The sequence below is a fragment of the Hemitrygon akajei genome, chromosome 4 (assembly GCF_048418815.1).
Source record: "Hemitrygon akajei chromosome 4, sHemAka1.3, whole genome shotgun sequence".
NCBI classification, from domain to species: Eukaryota; Metazoa; Chordata; class Chondrichthyes; order Myliobatiformes; family Dasyatidae; genus Hemitrygon; species Hemitrygon akajei.
In genome coordinates, this window is record NC_133127.1 from 101784184 (window position 1) to 101803321 (window position 19138).

General features: G+C 42.7%; 1 protein-coding gene across 4 annotated transcripts in view; it reads right to left on the reverse strand.

Moving 5' to 3' along the window:
• slc2a9l2 (solute carrier family 2 member 9, like 2) overlaps positions 1 to 19138 on the reverse strand; it is a 374573-nt gene that overhangs the window by 214173 nt on the left and 141262 nt on the right. For all 4 annotated transcript variants that reach the window (XM_073043122.1, XM_073043121.1, XM_073043123.1 and 1 more), the window contains one exon: positions 16623 to 16768. In XM_073043122.1, coding sequence (XP_072899223.1) covers positions 16623 to 16768 — 146 coding nt within the window. The remainder of the gene's footprint in view (positions 1 to 16622; positions 16769 to 19138) is intronic.

Consider the following 19138-nt stretch of genomic DNA (forward strand, 5'->3'; position numbering starts at 1 on the left):
CCAGGAGTTTATTGTTGCATTATGACATTACTTCATGCAGGAAGGCAGTCCATTATCTGCATTGGTGTCTGAGCTAAAGTCATTCATTCATTGGGTTCTCTGTTCCGAGTGGACAGGTCTAAAGACCTCTTCGGGAAAAGTAAAGGTGGGGGAGTATGCTTCATGGTGAACAATGGTTTGTGCAACCCAGGTAGAACACAAACCCTCAAATCCTTTTGCTCCCCAGATCTGGAGTACATTATGCTGCTCTGTCAACTTTTCAGGCTGCCTAGAGAATTCAGGTCTGTTATTATTACAGCTGTGTACATCCCACCACAGGCCAATACCAACCTGGCTCTCAATGAACTTTGCAAAACCATCAGTATCCATGAAACCACACACCCAGAGGCTGCTTTCATCATCACTGGAGACTTTGACCAAACATCGCTGACCAGAGCTTACCCAAAATTCTACCAACACATCAAGGTGAGCACATGGGAGGAAGCATACTCGGCCACTGCTACTCTCCCTCCTGCAATGCCTACAAAGCACTTCTCCGCCCTTCGTTTGGCAAGTCTGACCATTCCTCCACTGAACAGGAAGCAGCCATAGTGAAAACCATTCATTGCTGGTCCAACCAATCAGACTCAACGTTACAAGACTGCTTGGATATCCTAATCTCAGTAGTTGGGAAAGAGTTGGAGTTTATTAAGGATGAAGTTTCAGGGTACTTAGATACTAATGATCAAATAAGTCAAAACATGGTTGATTTTGCCTGACAAATTGGTTAGAGTTCTTTGAGGAAGTAACAAGCAGGGGAACAAAGGAGAGGCAGTGGATGTCATTTACTTGGATTTTCAGAAGGCATCTAATAAGGTGTCACACATGAGGCTTAACAAGATAAATTCATATGGCGATACAGGAAAGTTACTGGCATGGATAGAGGAATGGCTGACAGGCAGATGGCAGCGAGTGGAAATAAAGGGTTTTCCGGTTGGCTGCCAGTGACTAGTGGTATTCCTCAGGGGTCAGTATTGGGACTGCTACTTTTCACATTATTCGTCAATGATTTAGATAATGATGGCTTTGATGGCTTTGTGGCAAAGTTTGTGGATGATATGAAGGTAGTTGGAGGGGTAGGTAGTGCTGAAGAAGCAAAGCGATTGCAGCAGGACTTAGACCAATTGGAAGACTGGGCAAAAAAGTGGCAGATGGAATACAGTGTTGGGAAATGTATAATGATGCATTTTGGTAAAAGGAACAGTAGTGCAGACTATTATCTAAATGGGGAGAAGCTTCAAACATCAGAGGTGCAGAGGGACTTAGGAGTCCTCATGTAAGACTCCCAGTAGATTAGTTTACAGGTTAAACTGTGGTTTAGAAGGTAAATGCAATGTTAGCATTTATTTCAAGGGTAATGGAAAATAAAAGCAAGGAGATAATACTGAGCCTTTATAAGACACTAGTCAGGCTGCACTTAAGAGTATTGTCAACAGTTTATGACCCCATATCTCAGAACGGACGTGTTATCATTGGAGAGAGTCCAGAGGAAGTTCACGAGGATAATTCCGGGATGAAGGGGTTAACATATGAGGAGTGTTTGGCAGCTTTGGGCCTGTACTCACTGGTACAGAAGGATGCGAGGGGGGGGGGTGAATTTCATTGAAACCTACTGAATATTGAAAGGACTAGATAGGGTGGATCTGGAGAGGATGTGTCCTATGGTGGGTGTATCCAGAACTGGAGGGCACAGCCTCAAAATTGAGGGTCAACCTTTTACAACAGCAGTAAGGAGGAACTTTAGCCAGAGAGTAGTAAATCAGTGGAAGGCTCTGCCACAGACTGTGGTGAAGGCCAAGTCTGTGGGTATATTTAAGGCAGAAGTTGATTGTTTCCTGATTGGTCAGGGCATCAAAGGATATGGCGAGAAGGCAGGTGTATGGGGTTGAGTGGGATTCAGGATCAGCCATGATGGAATGGCAGAGCAGACTCGATGGGCTGAGTGGCCTAATTCTGTCACTATGTCTTATAGTCTCTTTGAGGTATCACCTTCTGAAGGTGTCCTCACTGCCGTGGAGATGCGTCCCCGTGACGTAGCCAGCTGAATTTACAACTTTCTGCAGCTTTTTCTGATCCTGTGCAGTGGCCCATCTGTGCTAAGCAGTGAGGCAACCAGTTAAAATGCTTTACCCAACAGACCTGTAGAAATTTGCAAGTGCCGTTGGTGAGATACCAAGTCTCCTGAAACTCTGAATGAAATATAGCCAGGACAGATCGTCAGAGATGTTGACACTCAGGAGCTTGAAACTGCTCACCCTTTCCATTTCAGATCCCATGATGAAGACTGGTGTGTTTTCCCTCAACTTCCCATTCCTGAAGTCTAGAATCAATTCCTTGGTATTACCAACGTTGACTGCAAGGTAGTTGTTGCAAAGCCTCTCAACTAGCTGATCTATCTCACTCCCGTACACCTCCTTGTCATCAGCTGAAATTCTGCTGACAATAGTTGTGTCAGGAACAAATTCAGAGATGCTGTTAGAGCTATGCCTAACCACACAGTCATGGCGGCAGTTATTTAAAAAGGGAGCTTCGAGAGTGTTTGTCCACTGTCTGATCAGTGGCATCAACAGAGCTCTACGAACTAAATAAAAGTACAGAAGGGATAAGCAGAGCGGCCATTGTTGGAAGTAGGCTAGTGGTGAGAATAGAAGCAACAGGCTTTGGCTCGAAAGAGGCGTTGGCTCTGCGTAAAGCCTCTGTTAAGGTTTCCTTTTCGGGTTTCCCCTCTCTCTTACTATACCATTTAAATGGCTGTGGTGTGTTCTTTGTGCCAGATGTTAGAGAACTGGGCAACACAAAGTCTCCCAGGGAACTACATCTGCATGAACTACATCCGGCTGCAGCTCCTTGAAGACCGTGTTAGGGATCGGGAAGAGCAACTGGATGACCTTTGGCTTGTACGGGAGAGTGAGGAGATCATCAATCAAAGTTACAGGAAAGTAGTCATCTTGAAGTTGCAAGAGACAAGAAGCTGGGTGACTGTCAGAGCAGAGTGCACTGTGGCCATTTCCCTCAAAAACAAGTATACTACTTAGGATACTTTTGTGGCGGATGACCTCCCGGGAGAATGCCATGGCGGCCAGGTTACAGGCACTGGGCATGGGTCTGTGGTGCAGAAGGGAAAGAGAGAGAAGAAGGGAGCGGTAGTGATAGGGGACTCGATAGTGAGGGGAACAGACTGGAGATTCTGTGGACGTGAACAGGACACCCGGATGGTATGTTGCCTCCCAGGTGCCAGGGTCAGGGATGTTTCAGGTCGCGTCTGCAACATTTTGGAGAGGAAGGGGGAGCAGCCAGATGTCTTGGTACATATTGGTACCAATGGCATTAGACTGAAAAGCGATGAAGTCCTGAGAGAGAATTTAGAGAGCTAGGTAGAAAGCTGAGAAGCAGGACCTCCCAGGTAGTAACTTCTGGATTGCTGCCTGTGCCAGGTGCCAGTGAGGGTAGAAACAGGATGATGTGGCAGATAAATGCATGGCTGAGAAGCTGGTGCAGGGGGCAGGGCTTCAAGTTGTTTTATCATTGGGATCTCTTCTGGGGAGGTATGACCAGTACAAGAGTGACCGGTTGCACCTGAACACGAAAAGGACCAATCGTAGGCAGGTTTGTTAGAGCTGTTGGGGAGGGTTTAAATTAAGTTGGCGGTGGGTAGGAACTGGAGTGAAAGGACTCAGGATAGACAAGATGGTAAAAAAGTAAAGATAGCATGCAGTCAGACTGTCAGGAAGGGCAGACAGATGATAGGACTTAGTTGCAGCCAACAGGCTGAGTATCAAATCAAATGTGTGTAGTATAAGGAATAGGGTGGATGATCTTGTTGCAATATTACATATTGCTAGGTATGGCGTTGTGACCATCACTGAATCGCGGCTGAAGGATGGTTGCAGTTGCGAACTGAATGTCCAAGGTTACATATTATATCAGAGGGATAGGAAGGTAGACAGAGGGGGGTAGTGTGGCTCTACTGGTAAAGAATGGCAACAAGTCAGTATATAACCATATAACAATTACAGCACGGAAACAGGCCATTTAGGCCTTTCTAATCCGTGCCGAACGCTTACTCTCACCTAGTCCCATTGGCCCGCACTCAGCCCATAACCCTCCATTCCTTTCCTGTCCATATACCTATCCAATTTTACTTTAAATGACAATACTGAACCTGCCTCTACCACTTCTACTGGAAGCTCGTTCCACACAGCTACCACTCTCTGAGTAAAGAAATTCCCCCTCATGTTACCCTTAACTTTTGCCCCCTCTCAACTCATGTCCTCATCTCATGAAAGATCAGAAGATATTGAATCCTTATGAAAGATCAGTAGAAAGATCAGAAGATGTTGAATCCTTATGGGTTGAGTTAAGAAACTGCAAGGGTAAAAGGATGTTGATGGCAGTTATATACAGGCCTCCCAACAGTAATGGGGAGGTGGACCACAGGATACAACAGGAAATAGAAAAGGCGAGTCAAAAGGGCAATGCTATGAGAGTCATGGGAGATTTTAACATGCAGGTTGATTGGGAAAATCAGGTTGATAATGGATCTCAAGAGAGTGAGTTTGTTCAATGCCTAAGAAATTGCTTTTTAGAGCATTTTGTCATTGAGCCTGGAAGGGATCAGCTATACTGGATTGGGTGTTATGTAATTTACCAGAGGCGATTAGGGAGTTTAAGGTAAAAGAACCCTTAGGAACCAGTCATCACAATATGAATGTGTTCAACTTGAAATTTGATATGGAGAAAGTAAAGTCAGATGTAGCAGTATTTCAGTGGAGTAAGGGAGCGGTACGAGAGAGGAGTTGGCCAATGTAAACTGGAAGGAGCTGCTGGCAGGGATGGCAGCAGAGAAGCAACAGCATATGTTTTGGGGAAAAATGAGGAAGGTGCAGGACGTGTGTATTCCAAAAATGAAGAAATATTCAAAAGGTAAAATAGTACAACTGTGGCTGACAAGGGAAGTCAAAGCTATTGTAAAAGCAAAAGAAAGGGCATACAACAAAGCAAAAATTAGTGGAAAGATAAAGGATTGGGAAGTTTTTAAAAACCGACAGAGCAACTAAAAAAATCATTAGATGGGAAAAGATGAAATATGAAAGCAGGCTAGCAAATAATATCAAAGTGCATAGTAAAAGATTTTTTCAATTATGTTAAAAATAAAAGAGAAATGAGAGTGGATATAGGACTGCTAGAAACTGAGGTGGGAGAAATAATAACAGGGGGCAAGGAGATGGCTGATGAACTAAATCAGTACTTTGTATCAGTTTTCACTGTGGAAGACACTAGCAATGTACCAGATGTTGTAGTGTGTGAAGGAAGAGAAGTGGGTGCAGTTACTGTTACAAGAGAGAAGGTGCTCAAAAAGCTGAAAGACCGAAGGGTACGTAAGTCACCCAGACCAGAGGAACTGCACTCTAGCGTTCTGAAAGAGGTAGCTTTAGAGATTGTGATGGCATTAGAAATGATCTTTCCAAAATCATTGGACTCTGGCATGGTGCCAGAGTGGAACTGAAAATTGAAAATGTTACTCCACTCTTTAAGAATGGAGGAAGACAGCAAAAAGGAAATTATAGACCAGTTAGCCTGACCTCAGTGGCTGGGAAGATGTTGGAGTCAATTCTAAAGGATGGAGTACTTGGTGACACAGGACAAGATAGGACAAAGTCAGCATGGCTTCCTTCAGGGAAAATCCTGCCTGACAAACCTGCTGGAATTCTTTTGAGGAGATTACAAGTAGGATAGATAAAGCGGATGAAGTTGATCTTGTATATTTGGACTTTCAGAAGGCCTTTGACAAGGTGCCACACATGAGGATGATTACCAAGTTAAGAGCCTATGATATTACAGGAAAGTTACAAACATGGTTAGAGCATTGGCTGATTCGTAGGAGGGAGGGAGTGGGAATAAAAAGATCCTTTTCTGGTTGGCTGCCAGTGACTAATGGTGTTCCACAGGGGTCGGTGTTGGGACTACTTCTTTCTTGCTGTGTATAAATGATTTAGATGATGTCTTTGTTACCAAGTTTGCAGACGATATGAAGACTGGTGGAGGGACAGGTAGTGACAGGGAGACTGCAGAAGGACTTAGACAGATTGGGAGAATGGGCAAGAAAGTGGCAAATGACATACAATGTTGGAAAATACATGGTCTTGCTCTTTGGAAGTGGAAATAAATGTGTGGACTATTTTCTAAATGGGGACAAAATCCAGGAATCTGAGATGCAGAGGGACTTGGGAGTCCTTGTGCAGAACACCCTGAAGGTTAACTTGCAGGTTGAGTCAGTGGTGAGGAAAGTAAATGCCATGATAGCATTCATTTCAAGAGGACTAGAATACAACAGCAAGGATGTCTCACCTTGAGTACTGTGAACAGTTTTGAGCCCCTCATCTTAGAAAAGACGTGCTGGCATTGGAGAGAGTCCAGAGGAGGTTCACAAGGATGATTCCAGGAATGAAAGGGTTATCATACGAGGAATGTTTGATGGCTCTGGGTCTGTACTCGCTGGAATTCAGAAGGATGTGGGGGGATCTCATTGAAACCTTTCAAATATTGAAAGGCCTAGATAGAGTAGATGTGGAAAAGATGTTTCCCATGGTGGGAGCATCTACGACTAGAGAGCACAGCCTCAGGATAGAGGAGAGCCCTTTCTTTAGCCAAAGGGTGGTGAATTTGTTGCCAAGTGCAGCTGTGGAGCCTAGGTCGCTGGGCCTACTTAAGGCAGAGATTAATAGGTTCTTGATTGGACATGGCATCAAAGGTTACAGGAAGAAGGCTGGGAACTGGGGTTCAGGAGGAGACAGAAAGAAAAGGATTAGCCATGACTGAATGATGGAGCAGACTTGATGAGCCAAATGGCCTAATTCTGCTGGTAATGTCTTATGGTGCAGAGCGAGTGGAGCAGTGGGCTAAGCACACATCCTTGAGGTGCATAAATGTCAAATGTCAGCCAGGAAAATTGAGTTCACTGCCGCCTACAAATGTATGTGCATGCATGGTGCAATGAAGAGCCAGACAGAGATGGAGATACAAGGATATCAGGATGAGGCAGGAAGAAAGATGCAGTCGAGGATGGACCTGCAAGAAAACAAATCTGAAGGTAGTATACGGTGTACTTTGAATTTCACTTTGATGTGGGTAGGGTACATTCACACAATAAACAGAATGGGAGGGAGTCAAGTCAGAGGGAAATTGGGATAGAGAGGGCAGAAATACTTAGTAATTAGGATAGGCAAGGAGAATGGGCAGGAGTTAAATACATAACTGGAATGGAAAGAGATGAGCTGGCTGGTAATCATTATGGGCAAGGCCAGAGCAGTATGGTAACCCAGACAGGATGGTATCAAACGACTAAAATTTTGAGGGGTCAGGCGAGGTACACTTGCAGTTTGGGTATGGCAAGAGCAGACATACACCAATCATACCGACCAGGACAAGAGAGGCAAGGCATTTGGAACCGTCTAAGATAGAGGAAAAGAACATGTGGGATGGACTACATAACATTAATCAGAAGGACATACCATCTACATGGACAATTACACAGTTGTGAACTTACAGAATGTGCAAGAGTGGTCACTCCACCATTTGAGTATACCCCACCATTAATAAGATTGGCACTGATCTTACTGCATCCCACTTGCCCTCAGGAACCTTTCATCACCTGAACAGTTTTCTATCTAATTTCATCACCATAACAGTCAACAACACTGCTTCCTTTCAGAAAGTGGGTTCAAAGACTCTCAGCTTTCAGAGAGAGAAAAATGCATTATCTTAGTCTTATGTGAGCAACTTTAAACACTGAACTTCAGTTTGAGATTTTCCCACAAGAAGAACATTTCTTCACACAGTCAACCTGGCAAACCCCTTAGTATCTCATTTGCTTCAAACAAGTTTACTTTTACTCTAGATTTCCAACCCCACCAGTGTTTCATCATAATTCTAGTAAGCTGGTACTGCACTCAGATGCAGCAGTTTCTACAGGGCCAGCCAAAGGTGCGACTGCCTTTCTTAAAAGGTATTTTTATTACAATTGCAAGACGCTGCTGGACAGTAAGAACTTAAAAGACCTGCATGTTTACCTCATCAGCAAGTTGCTTATTGGGGAAGAAACTGAAGAAGCAGGGTTTGGGCAGAAAGTGCATCTGTCTGCGTAAGAGAGACAATGGAGGCGTCGGTGCGCGAAGGAGGTGTACAGTCTAAAAGCGAGTGGCCATCTTGGCTGCTTTTCTTGTGATCTTCACATCCTGTTGGACATTGTTAACGAGGAATTCTGCAAGTCCGATTCACTGTGTGGGCTTGGCTGTGATGAGGACTAGGCCTCGAGCCACAGTGTTGCCTGTCTCTGGCCACCCAGGAAGGAGGTTGAGTCGGTGGACTCAGCCCAGGTGCCTGAGGCAGTGTGGTGTGGCATGGCATATACACTGGAGTCAGTGCTGTCCTCCGGTGATCGCTCAGCGGAAGAAAAGATGTATTGTGTTCAAATGTATATTCAGGGTCATGGACTACATTCTTTTGTGTGACCGTATTGTACTGTCGTCTTATATGTGCTATGTGTGCCTCGTGTTGTGTGTGACCATTGGTACTGTGTTTCTATCAGCTTGGCCCCGGAGTAACACTTTTGTTTGGCTGTATTCATGGGTATTCTTCGATGGCTGAATGACAATTAAACTTGAAATTGTTCATAAACAAACTCTCCCAGTCCAATGGTAAAACCACCTAAGAACTAAGCATTAACATCTTTCATAAACTATGGAAACTAATGCTCTGATATCACCTGACAAATGACTATATAAATGAAGTATATTCTCCCTTACTTTTCAATTCCAAAGTCAGATATTTCTCCCGCACTAAATACTTGCTTAATTTTTCTCCTATCCCCTTGTCTCTCATGCCATTTTCTTATTAATTCCTGAGACCATTTCCCTAGAAACAAGTCTCAACGTAAGACCATAAGATGTAGGAGTGAAATTAGGCCTGTTAGGCCCATCAAGTCTGCTCCACCATTTCACCATTGCTAATCCATTTTGTCGCCTCACCTAGAAGAACTGTTTGAGCCCCTGAATGGTAGTGAGTGAGTAGGGTTGAGAACAGATGCAGTACTTGTTCTGATTGTAAGGGTAAGTATCAGGAGGGAGATCAGTGGGGAGGGCCGAATGCACAAAGGAGTCACGTAGGGACTAACCAAAGCCTCAGCATTACATTGTTGGTTTTATATTCTAATCCTCTCAAAATGAATGCCAACATCAGGAGTTGGGATGTAATGTTAAAATTGTACAAGACAGTGGTGAGGCCAAATTTGAAGTATTGTGTACAGTTTTGGTCACTGAATTATAGGAAAGATGTCAACAAAATAGAGAGAGTACAGAGGAGATTTACTAGAATGTTACCTGGGTTTCAGCACCTAAGTTACAGAGAACGGTTGAACAAGTTAGGTCTTTATTCTTTGGAGCGTAGAAGATTGAGGGGGGACTTGATAGAGGTATTCAAAATTATGAGGGGGATAGATAGAGTTGACGTGAATAGGCTTTTTCCAATGACAGTAGGGGAGATTCAAACAAGAGGACATGAGTTGAGAGTTAAGGGGCAAAAGTTTAGGGGTAACATGGGGGGGAACTTCTTTACTCAGGGAGTGGTAGCTGTGTGGAACGAGCTTCCAGTAGAAGTGGTCGAGGCAGGTTCAATTTTGTCATTTAAAAAGAAAATTGGATAGGTATAAGGACAGGAAAAGAATAGAGGGTTATGGGCTGAGTGCAGATCGGTGGGACTAGGTGAGAGTAAGCGTTCAGTATGGACTAGAAGGGCCGAGATGGCCTGTTTCCGTGCTGTAATTGTTATATGGTTATATCACATTTGCCTTCCTTACCACGGACTCCACCTGCAAGTTAACCTTTAGGAAATTCTGCACAAGGGCTCCCAGGTCCACTTGCACCTCTGATTTCTGACTTTACTCCTTATTTAGAAAATAATCTACACCTTTATTACTTTGATCATAGTGTATGACCATACACTTTTCTACATTCTTCAATCTGCCTCTATTCTGTCTATTCTCCTAATCTGAGTCTTTCTGAAGTCTCCCTGCTTCCTCATCACTACCTGCTCCTCCACCTATCTCAGCATTATCTGCAAACTGACATCCAAATCACTGACATATAACGTGACAAGAAGCGGTCCCAACGCCAGCTTCAGAGGTACACCACTTTGACAGCAGCCAATCAGAAATAGCTCTCTATCTTCTCACTTAGTCTCCTGCCAGTCGGCTATCCTCTATCCATGCTAGTATGTTTTGTGTAATATCATGGGTTCTTATCTCGTTTAGCAGCCTCATGCGTGGCACCTTGTCAAAGGCCTTCCAAAAACCCAAGTACACAACATTCACTGCCTCTTCTTTATCTCTGTTATTTTCTCAAAGATTTCAATTTTGTCAGGCAAGGTTTCCTCTTATGGAAACCATGCTAACTTCAGCCTATTTTATCATGTGCCTCCAAGTACTGCAGAACCTCCTCCTTAATAATGGCCTCCAACATCTTCCCAACCACTGAAGTCACACTAACTGGCCTATAGTTTCCTTTCTTCTGCCTTCCTTCCTTCTCAAAGAGTGGAGTGACATTTGCAATTTTCCAGTGCTCTAGAACCATTCCAGAAACCAATCATTTTTGAAGGGTCATTGCTCATGTCTCCACAATCTCTTCAGCTACCTCTTTTAGAATTCTGGGGTGTTCACCATTTGAGCCAGGTGGTTTATCAACCTTCGGACCTTTCAGCTTCCCAAGCACCTTCTCCTGAGTAACAGCAACAACACTCACTTTTGCCATTGACACTCTTGAACTTCTAGCGTACTGCTGGTGTCTTCCAGTGAAGACTAATGCAAAATACACAGTGAGCCCATCTTTGTCCCCACCCCCATAACTAGTTCTCCAGCATCATTTCCAACTGTACTCTTTCCACTCTCATCTTTCTTTTACTCTTTGTATATCTGAAAACACTTTTGTATCCTTTTTTATGTTATTGGCTAGTTTACCTTCATATTTTATGTTTTTGCTCATTGCTTTTTTAGCTGTTGTTGGTTGATTTTCACAAAATTCCCAATCCTCTAGCGCCTCACTAATTTTTGCTATATAATAAGCCCTCTGCTTTGCAATGTGCCAGCTTGTCAACTTCTCCCGACAGTTAGTGCCCTTTAAAATAGGAACCATCCTCTTTGATCTCTCTCCATATCCTTCCTTTTGTGTGGTGACCAGAACTGCATACAATACTCCAAATGTATCCAACTCAAGAAGTATGACTTCAATATGACTTCCTAACTTTACTCAATGCCCCACTGGGAACTATGGACTTACACCCCAAGATCCCCCTGAATATCAGTGTTCCTAAGAATCCTGTCCTTAAATGTGACTTTTCTTTTACATTTCACTTCGCAGTATACAACAGCTTAAACTCCTTCTAAATATCCAACTGATCTAGATTTAGTTGTATTCTTTGACAACCTTGCTAACGACACAGAACTTCTTCATGTGCTCAATTAAACTCAAATGTAGTTCAGAAATCATGCTGATTCTGCATCAGGTACACCAGCTGCTAATTTCCACACTCCTTTAGACTCTCCAGTTTCCTGGACTGCCTTTGAACTTGCCAGAGGCAATGCATGTCCCTTGTTCTGCTTCCTTTTAAGTGTAATGGGATCCTGTAGCCTTTTGCTCCCTTTAAACTCACAGTTCACTGGAAAACTTACTCTACTGATGTGTAACATCCAAAAATTGAATTGGTGATATAATAGGAGTAACATGTTTGGAAAATCTACCCACCCAGTACTAAATGCCAAAAACATCAGATTATTGGAATTTTATCTGCTGAATTAAGCCAATCCCTATCTGCCTAATTATACCAACTCAGAATTTTCTAATTCAACCTGACCCATCCTGCTAATTACATCAGCCAAAATCTGCCTAATTATCTTCTCCTCTTCCAACACCTCAACTTGCTGAGTTACCCCAATCTTCAATGACCCATTAAAACTCTCAACTTCCAACTACCCCATCTACTGTTTTTCATAAACACTAATTAATCATAGTAAACTCAATCTGCCTGATTAAACCCAACCAGACCTGTGTAGTAACATCAACTCACACCATACCAACATTTCCCTGTCTGATTTCAACCTATCCTCGTCTGCCTATTCACACCAGCATAATGAAAACAACAGAGATTTGCCAAATTAAACTAACCTTTATCTGAACAATCCCATCAATCTGGTCATGGCTTTCCAAGCCTCTACAGATTCAGGGGTCTTCAGAAGAACTGGAAATAGTAACTATGCTACCCACATTCAAAATGAGGGTACTGGAATGAACCCTGTAATTAGAGACCTGTTTAATCACCGTGCTGGGGAAAAGTTTACAGATTATAAATCAGTGTCAAAAATTATTTGAGTAGATAAGGGAAAAAGGCAAATCATTTTTTAATTATACCACCTTTGTCTCACTGAATTTAAATAACCATGACCCCCCCTGATTATACCAATAACCTGTCTGATTGCACCCCATCTTGATTTGCCCAAGTACATGAACACTTTTGACTTCTGCTTGTAAATAATCTCATCCTCACTGATATTCGAAAGAAAAATTGTCCACCACAGCCAATGAGTCGTACTGAATCCCACTCTAAGTTAGCATCCTCTAGGACCCAGACGCTTGCAAGAATATCCATAATCCAGTTTCCCAAAGATGAAAGAAGGTTATCTGCCACCACTATTAGCTTTGTTTTCAAGGCAGTAACTTGTTCTCAGCAACCTTACATTTAAATTGCTCATCAATTGCTAGCAAAATCGTAGTTTTCATATGAAGTGTAGGAACATCCATGACTGTAAACGAATCAGTTTTTTTAGTTGAGCACAACCATAATAGAGGAAAATCTGTTTAAGATATAAGTTTTGGCATTTTAAAATTAATCTACAGTGCCTTGAAAAAGTATTCAGCTTCCACAACCAAGAGCGCCCTCTTCTTTGTGGTGGCGTGTTGGGGAGGCAGCATTAAGAAGAGGGACGCCTCACGTCTTAATAAGCTGGTAAGGAAGGCGGGCTCTGTCGTGGGCAAAGTACTGGAGAGTTTAACATTGGTAGCAGAGCGAAGGGTGCTGAGTAGGCTACGGTCAATTATGGAAAACCCTGAACATCCTCTACATAGCACCATCCAGAGACAGAGAAGCAGTTTCAGCGACAGGTTGCTATCGATGCAATGCTCCTCAGACAGGATGAAGAGATCAATACTCCCCAATGCCATTCGGCTTTACAATTCAACCGCCAGGAGTAAGATATGTTAAAGTGCCGGGGTTAGGACTCAATGTATTTAAGTAAACTACTTAAGAACTTTTTAAAAGCTATTATTAATGCTTTTTGAGAGGGTGATTTTAGATGCATATCATATTTTTACTGAGTTAAGTATTGTATGTAATTAGTTTTGCTACAATAAGTGTATGGGACATTGGAAAAAATGTTGAATTTCCCCATGGGGATGAATAAAGTATCTATCTATCTATCTATCTATCTATCTATCTATCTAAAAATTAAAAACTCCTTTGTAACTTTTCTCAGGTGCAATATAATCGAATGACCTTACCAAAATACCCAATTTGTTGATGAAAAAAATCAGAGCATTACCTGTTTTCAATGAATTCATAAGAATACACACACCCTCTTTCTTTAAGGTCAAACAGTATGGTAGATTTTCAACAGATCACAGCAAATTGAAGACAAAAGAGCATCCCAGACAAGTCAGGGAAATGATAGTAGAGAAGTACAAATCTCTACCATCTCAAAGGCACTGAACATATCTGGGATTTCAGTGCAGTCTGGTGGAGCTAACATCATCCTATGGGGCAAACACGAGGAAATCTGCAGATGCTGGAAATTCAAACAACAACACACACAAAATGCTGATGGAACACAGCAGGCCAGGCAGCATCTATAGGGAGAAGCACTGTCGACGTTTTGGGCCGAGACCCTTCGTCAGGACTAACCGAAAGGAAAGACAGTAAGAGATTTGAAAGTAATGGGGGGAGGGGGAAATGCTAAATGATAGGAGAAGACCGGAGGGTGTGGGGTGAAGCTAAGAGCTGGAAAGGTGATTGGCGAAAGTGATACAGAGCTGGAGAAGGGAAAGGATCATGGGACGGGAGGCCTCAGGAGAAAGAAAAGTGGGGGGGAGCACCAGAGGGAGATGGAGAACAGTCAAACAACTAAATATGTCAGGGATGGGGTAAGAAGGGGAGGAGGGGCATTAACGGAAGTTAGAGAAGTCAAAGTTCATGCCATCAGGTTGGAGGCTACCCAGCCAGTATCAGTATATAAGGTGTTGTTCCTCCAACCTGAGTTTGGATTCATTTTGACAATAGAGGAGGCCATGGATAGACATATCAGAATGGGAATGGGATGTGGAGTTAAAATGTGTGGCCACTGGGAGATCCTGCTTTTTCTGGCGGACCGAGCGTAGGTGTTCAGCAAAACGGTCTTCCAGTCTGCGTCGGGTCTCACCAATATATAAAAGGCCACACCGGGAGCACCGGACGCAGTATACCACACCAGCCGACTCACAGGTGAAGTGTCGCCTCACCTGGAAGGACTGTCTGGGGCCCTGAATGGTGGTGAGGGAGGAAGTGTAAGGGCAGGTGTAGCACTTGTTCCGTTTACAAGGATAAGTGCCAGGAAGGAGATCGGTGGGAAGGGATGGGGGGGATGAGTGGACAAGGGAGTCGCGTAGGGAGCGATCCCTGCGAAAAGCAGGAAGAGGGGAGGAGGAGGGAAAGATGTATTGGTTGTGGGATCCCATTGGAGGTGGTGTAAGTTATGGAGAATTATACATTGGATCCAGAGGCTGATGGGGTGGTAGGTAAGGACAAGGGGAACCCTATCCCGAGTGGGGTGGCGGGTGGATGGGGTGAGGGCAGATGTGCGGGAAATGGGAGAGATGCATTTGAGAGCAGAGTTGGTGGTGGACGAAGGGAAGCCCCTTTGTTTAAAAAAGGAAGACATCTCCTTCGTCCTGGAATGAAAAGCCTCATCCTGAGAGCAGATGCGGCGGAGACGGAGGAATTGTGAGAAGGGGATAGCCTTTTTGCAAGAGACAGGGTGGCAAGAGGAATAGTCCAGGTAGCTGTGAGAGTCTGTAGGCTTATAGTAGATCCTATGGGGATACTTTTCAGCAGCAGGGACTGGAAATCTGGTCAAGATTGGTGGGAAGATGAATGCTGCTAAATTCGGATAGATTCTGGATTTTTAAAAAATCCTGCTAGCCTCTACCAGAAAGTTTAAACGGGGTAGGAAGTTTGTCTTTCAGCAGGACAATTACCAAAGAACACTGCCAGAACAAACACACTGGATTCAAGTGAAGAAAATTGATCCTGAGTAGCCCAGCATCCTGACCTTAACCTGATCAATTATCTCTGGCAAGACCTCAAGATTGCTGTCAACTGCTGCTCCCCAAATTACCTGGCATAGCTTGTGCAATCCTGAAAAAGGGATGGGAAAATCTTGCTCCATCATGTTCTGCAAAGCTAATAGAGACTTATCCAAAATGACTACTGGCTGTAAAAGCAGCAAGAAGTGGTTCAATTAAGTTCAATTACTGAGCAAAGGGGGATGAATACATCTGAAATACTGACATTTCAGTTTTTGAATTTTTAGTTTTTCATGCTTTACAATTGTCCTTGTTTTTTGGGCTGGATTGTAAAAAAAAGCATGAGATTCACAAATCAAAACTGTCAGTTAAATTGATCAAAATCCCTGTTCGTAATATTTACTTCTGTGAACAAGCAGCTGGGGGCAGTATACTTTTTCAATTTCAGGGTTGTATATAGTGACATATTTATACTTTGATAATAAATTCATTTCAAGCTTTGATCTTTATTATTCCTAATCCTTAAAGCTCATTGGTTAAGGGATATTTTTGGTTTGTGCCTGTTTCATTCAGGTCCGACGTTCTGGATTCCTTAGTGTGCAGTTTTTTTTATAACTTTGCATACAAAAGATCATTGAGGTGAAGTTAACCAGACATTGTAAAATATCTTACTACAGCAAACGCTGTGTTATTGAATTAACCTTCCTAAAAGTAACTGCTTGTTGGCAACTTACAGCTCAGGAAGTAGAGCAAACAAAGAAAAAATGTTACTCAATATTGTGAAAGATTTTTTGATTAATGGGATACAGAGATTGCTGGTTTTTCTCTTTTCAAAAATCTTTTGCATACAACCTTGAATATAATTTAGATTCAACCACAGAAATAAAAATCTAATTGAGCTATAAAGTAAAAAGAATGGGGAAGAATTAATGAGTCACTATGCACATACACTAGTCATTATCAATAAACATTATGTTGGACAGTAATAAACAAAATTCTCCTCCCATCACATGCAGAATATTAAACATTCATTTTTCTGTTAAATGTGAGATTTCTTCCAACCCACCCCTCCAAATCTCACATTCCTAACAAAGCAAAAGATCAAATTATCATCAGTCTGTCATATGAATGAAGTGCAGATTTGAAAAAAAAATAAACCTATTAGAAGCTAATGCAGCTCGAAATCAAGAAATTGAATTTACAAACCGTGCCAAGTATCTCTGGCAATCCCAGGACCTGGCCAGTGAAGACACCAACACAGATGAAAATGCCCACCATCTGCCCCAAGGAGCCACGCATCTGTTTCTGTGAAATTTCACCCAAGTACATTGGAAGGGCACTGAGAGATATTCCTATAGAAAGAGCAAATATTAAATATCAAAAAACCCAATAGTCTGCAAGACATCAATACAAAATTCTGTTGAAAACATCTACAAGCAAAATTTGTGAGACATGCAGTGTGCAGATTTAGTTTGCCATGACACAACATTCCGCAATGTACATACTTACACAACATAAACTACCAAAAACAGATAATTTTCTTCACAGTTAAAGCATTGCACCTCTTATACTGCCCTTTGTCCTACTGCACAGCTACACTGAGATATGCACTTGGTGACCACTTTTTTTTAGGTATGCCTCCTCTAATCAGCCAATCATGTGACAGCAACTCAATACATAAAGCATACAGACATGGTCATGAGGTTCAGTTGTTGTTCAGACCAAACATCAGAATGGGGAGAAATGTGACTTTGATTGCTGGTGCCCTCAAGTGTCTCATATACTGCTGATCTGGAATTTTTATGTACAACAGTCTCTGTGTAAAACAAAATATATCCAGTAAGCAGCATGAACAAAAAAGCCTTGTTCATGAGAGAGGTCTGAGGAGAAAAGGTCCAAGCTGACAGGACCATTTTGGCAACAGTAAGTCAAACAACCACACGTTACAACAGTGGAGTGCAGAAGAGCATCTCTAAATGCACAACATGTTGAACACTGAAGTAGATGGGTTACAGCAGAAGACCATAAATATACACTCAATGGAGACTTTATTAGACACAGGAGGTACCTAATAAAGTTGCCATTAAGTGTATGATTTAGTATTTCTAAAGAGAAAGAACTTTTAGAACATAGCATTTAAAGCACAGAGTTTGTGGACTATCCTATTAAATATCACGAGACAGCTCCTCAACTTTGTGATGGGAGTAACACATCCAAATGAGATACACCTCTATATTCAGCTATTAAACCTGAATTAGAAACATTCTCATAATCTTAGAGACCTCTGTTAGGCCACCACTCGAGCCTTTCTTGAGAAGTAGACCCCAGAATAGTCAATTTTTCAACTTTTTTGACTAAGCTGGCAGATGAATGTGTGGCTGTGGAAGTGATGCAGGGAGCAGGGCTTCAGATTCATGGATCATTGGAATCTCTAATGACCTGTACAAAAATAATGGGTTATATTTGAACTCCATAGTTCAATATTCTTGCAGGCAGGTTTGCTAGAGCGGTTCAGGATGGGTTAAACTAATTTGGCAGGGGGATGGGAACTGGAGGAATAGTTCAGAGGAAAGGGGAGTTGGTATAAAAGTTTTCAGCAGCAGCCAATCAGCGATCGAAAGTGTGAGAAGACGTAGCTCACTCAGGTTCACCAACTGAGTACATAAGGCATTGATTTGCGACTGATTGGTGTTTTGAGCAGCGGCCAATCAGCAATCAAGATTGACTGGCAAGAACAAATTAAAATAAGGCCTAGGCACGCAGAGCGACCATTGTTGGAGCTGCCATACTTGGAGTGGACAGGGTTAGGGTGGCTCTAAGCAGCTTGTGTGAGAGAAGGTGAAAAACCTGTAGGTAGATATTTTTCCCCATGTGGGTATCTGTTCCTTTCCTAGAATGCAATTTGGCCAATCGGATCACTTAGCTGTCCTCCTCCTACCTGCATACAGGTAGAGGCTAAGGAAGAAGGCTCCAGAGATGAGGAGTTCGCAGGAGACAGGGAAGCAGCTATAGGGTTGCTTTGAGTCAGTGGACTGGGCTGTGTTCAAGGACATCTATAGATCTGAATGAATACACCATGGTTGTCACAAACTTCATTAAAACAGTTATTGACAACAGTGTCCCCAACGGAATCATTCAGAGTCTTCCTCAGCTAGAAGCCTGGATGAACCATAAGATCCCCAATCTGCTGAGGGTCAGATCAGAGGCAATCAAGTCTGGTGACTGAGAAAGTTACAAGAGATCCATGTAAGCCATCTCTGGATCTCATGGACAAAATGGCAATTCCAGTCTAAGCTTGAACCAAGGAAGGATACCTGACAGTTGTGGCAGGGCTTGAATACAATCACCTCTTAAATAAGCAGGTGACACTGGGCTTTGGTTCCAGATGAGCTCGTGTTGACCACCCAAAGAGTGGGGGGGGGGGGGGCCCTTCGGGGTTCCAATGTTTTTACTGTCACTCATTCTTTGGGGTACTTCTGTTTATGTAGATGTCTGTGAAGAACAAGAATTTCAGGTTGTCTATTGTTTACATTTCTCTGACATTATATGGAATTATTGAGCTATTGAAATACTCCCACAAGCTACGGACTCACTTTCAAAGACTCTTCTTTTCAGGTTCTCAATATTTATTGCTTATTTATTTATTATTATTTCTTGCTTTTTTCTATTTGCACAGTTTTTTGTCTTTTGCACACTGGCTGTACGCCCAATTTGGTCCTTCA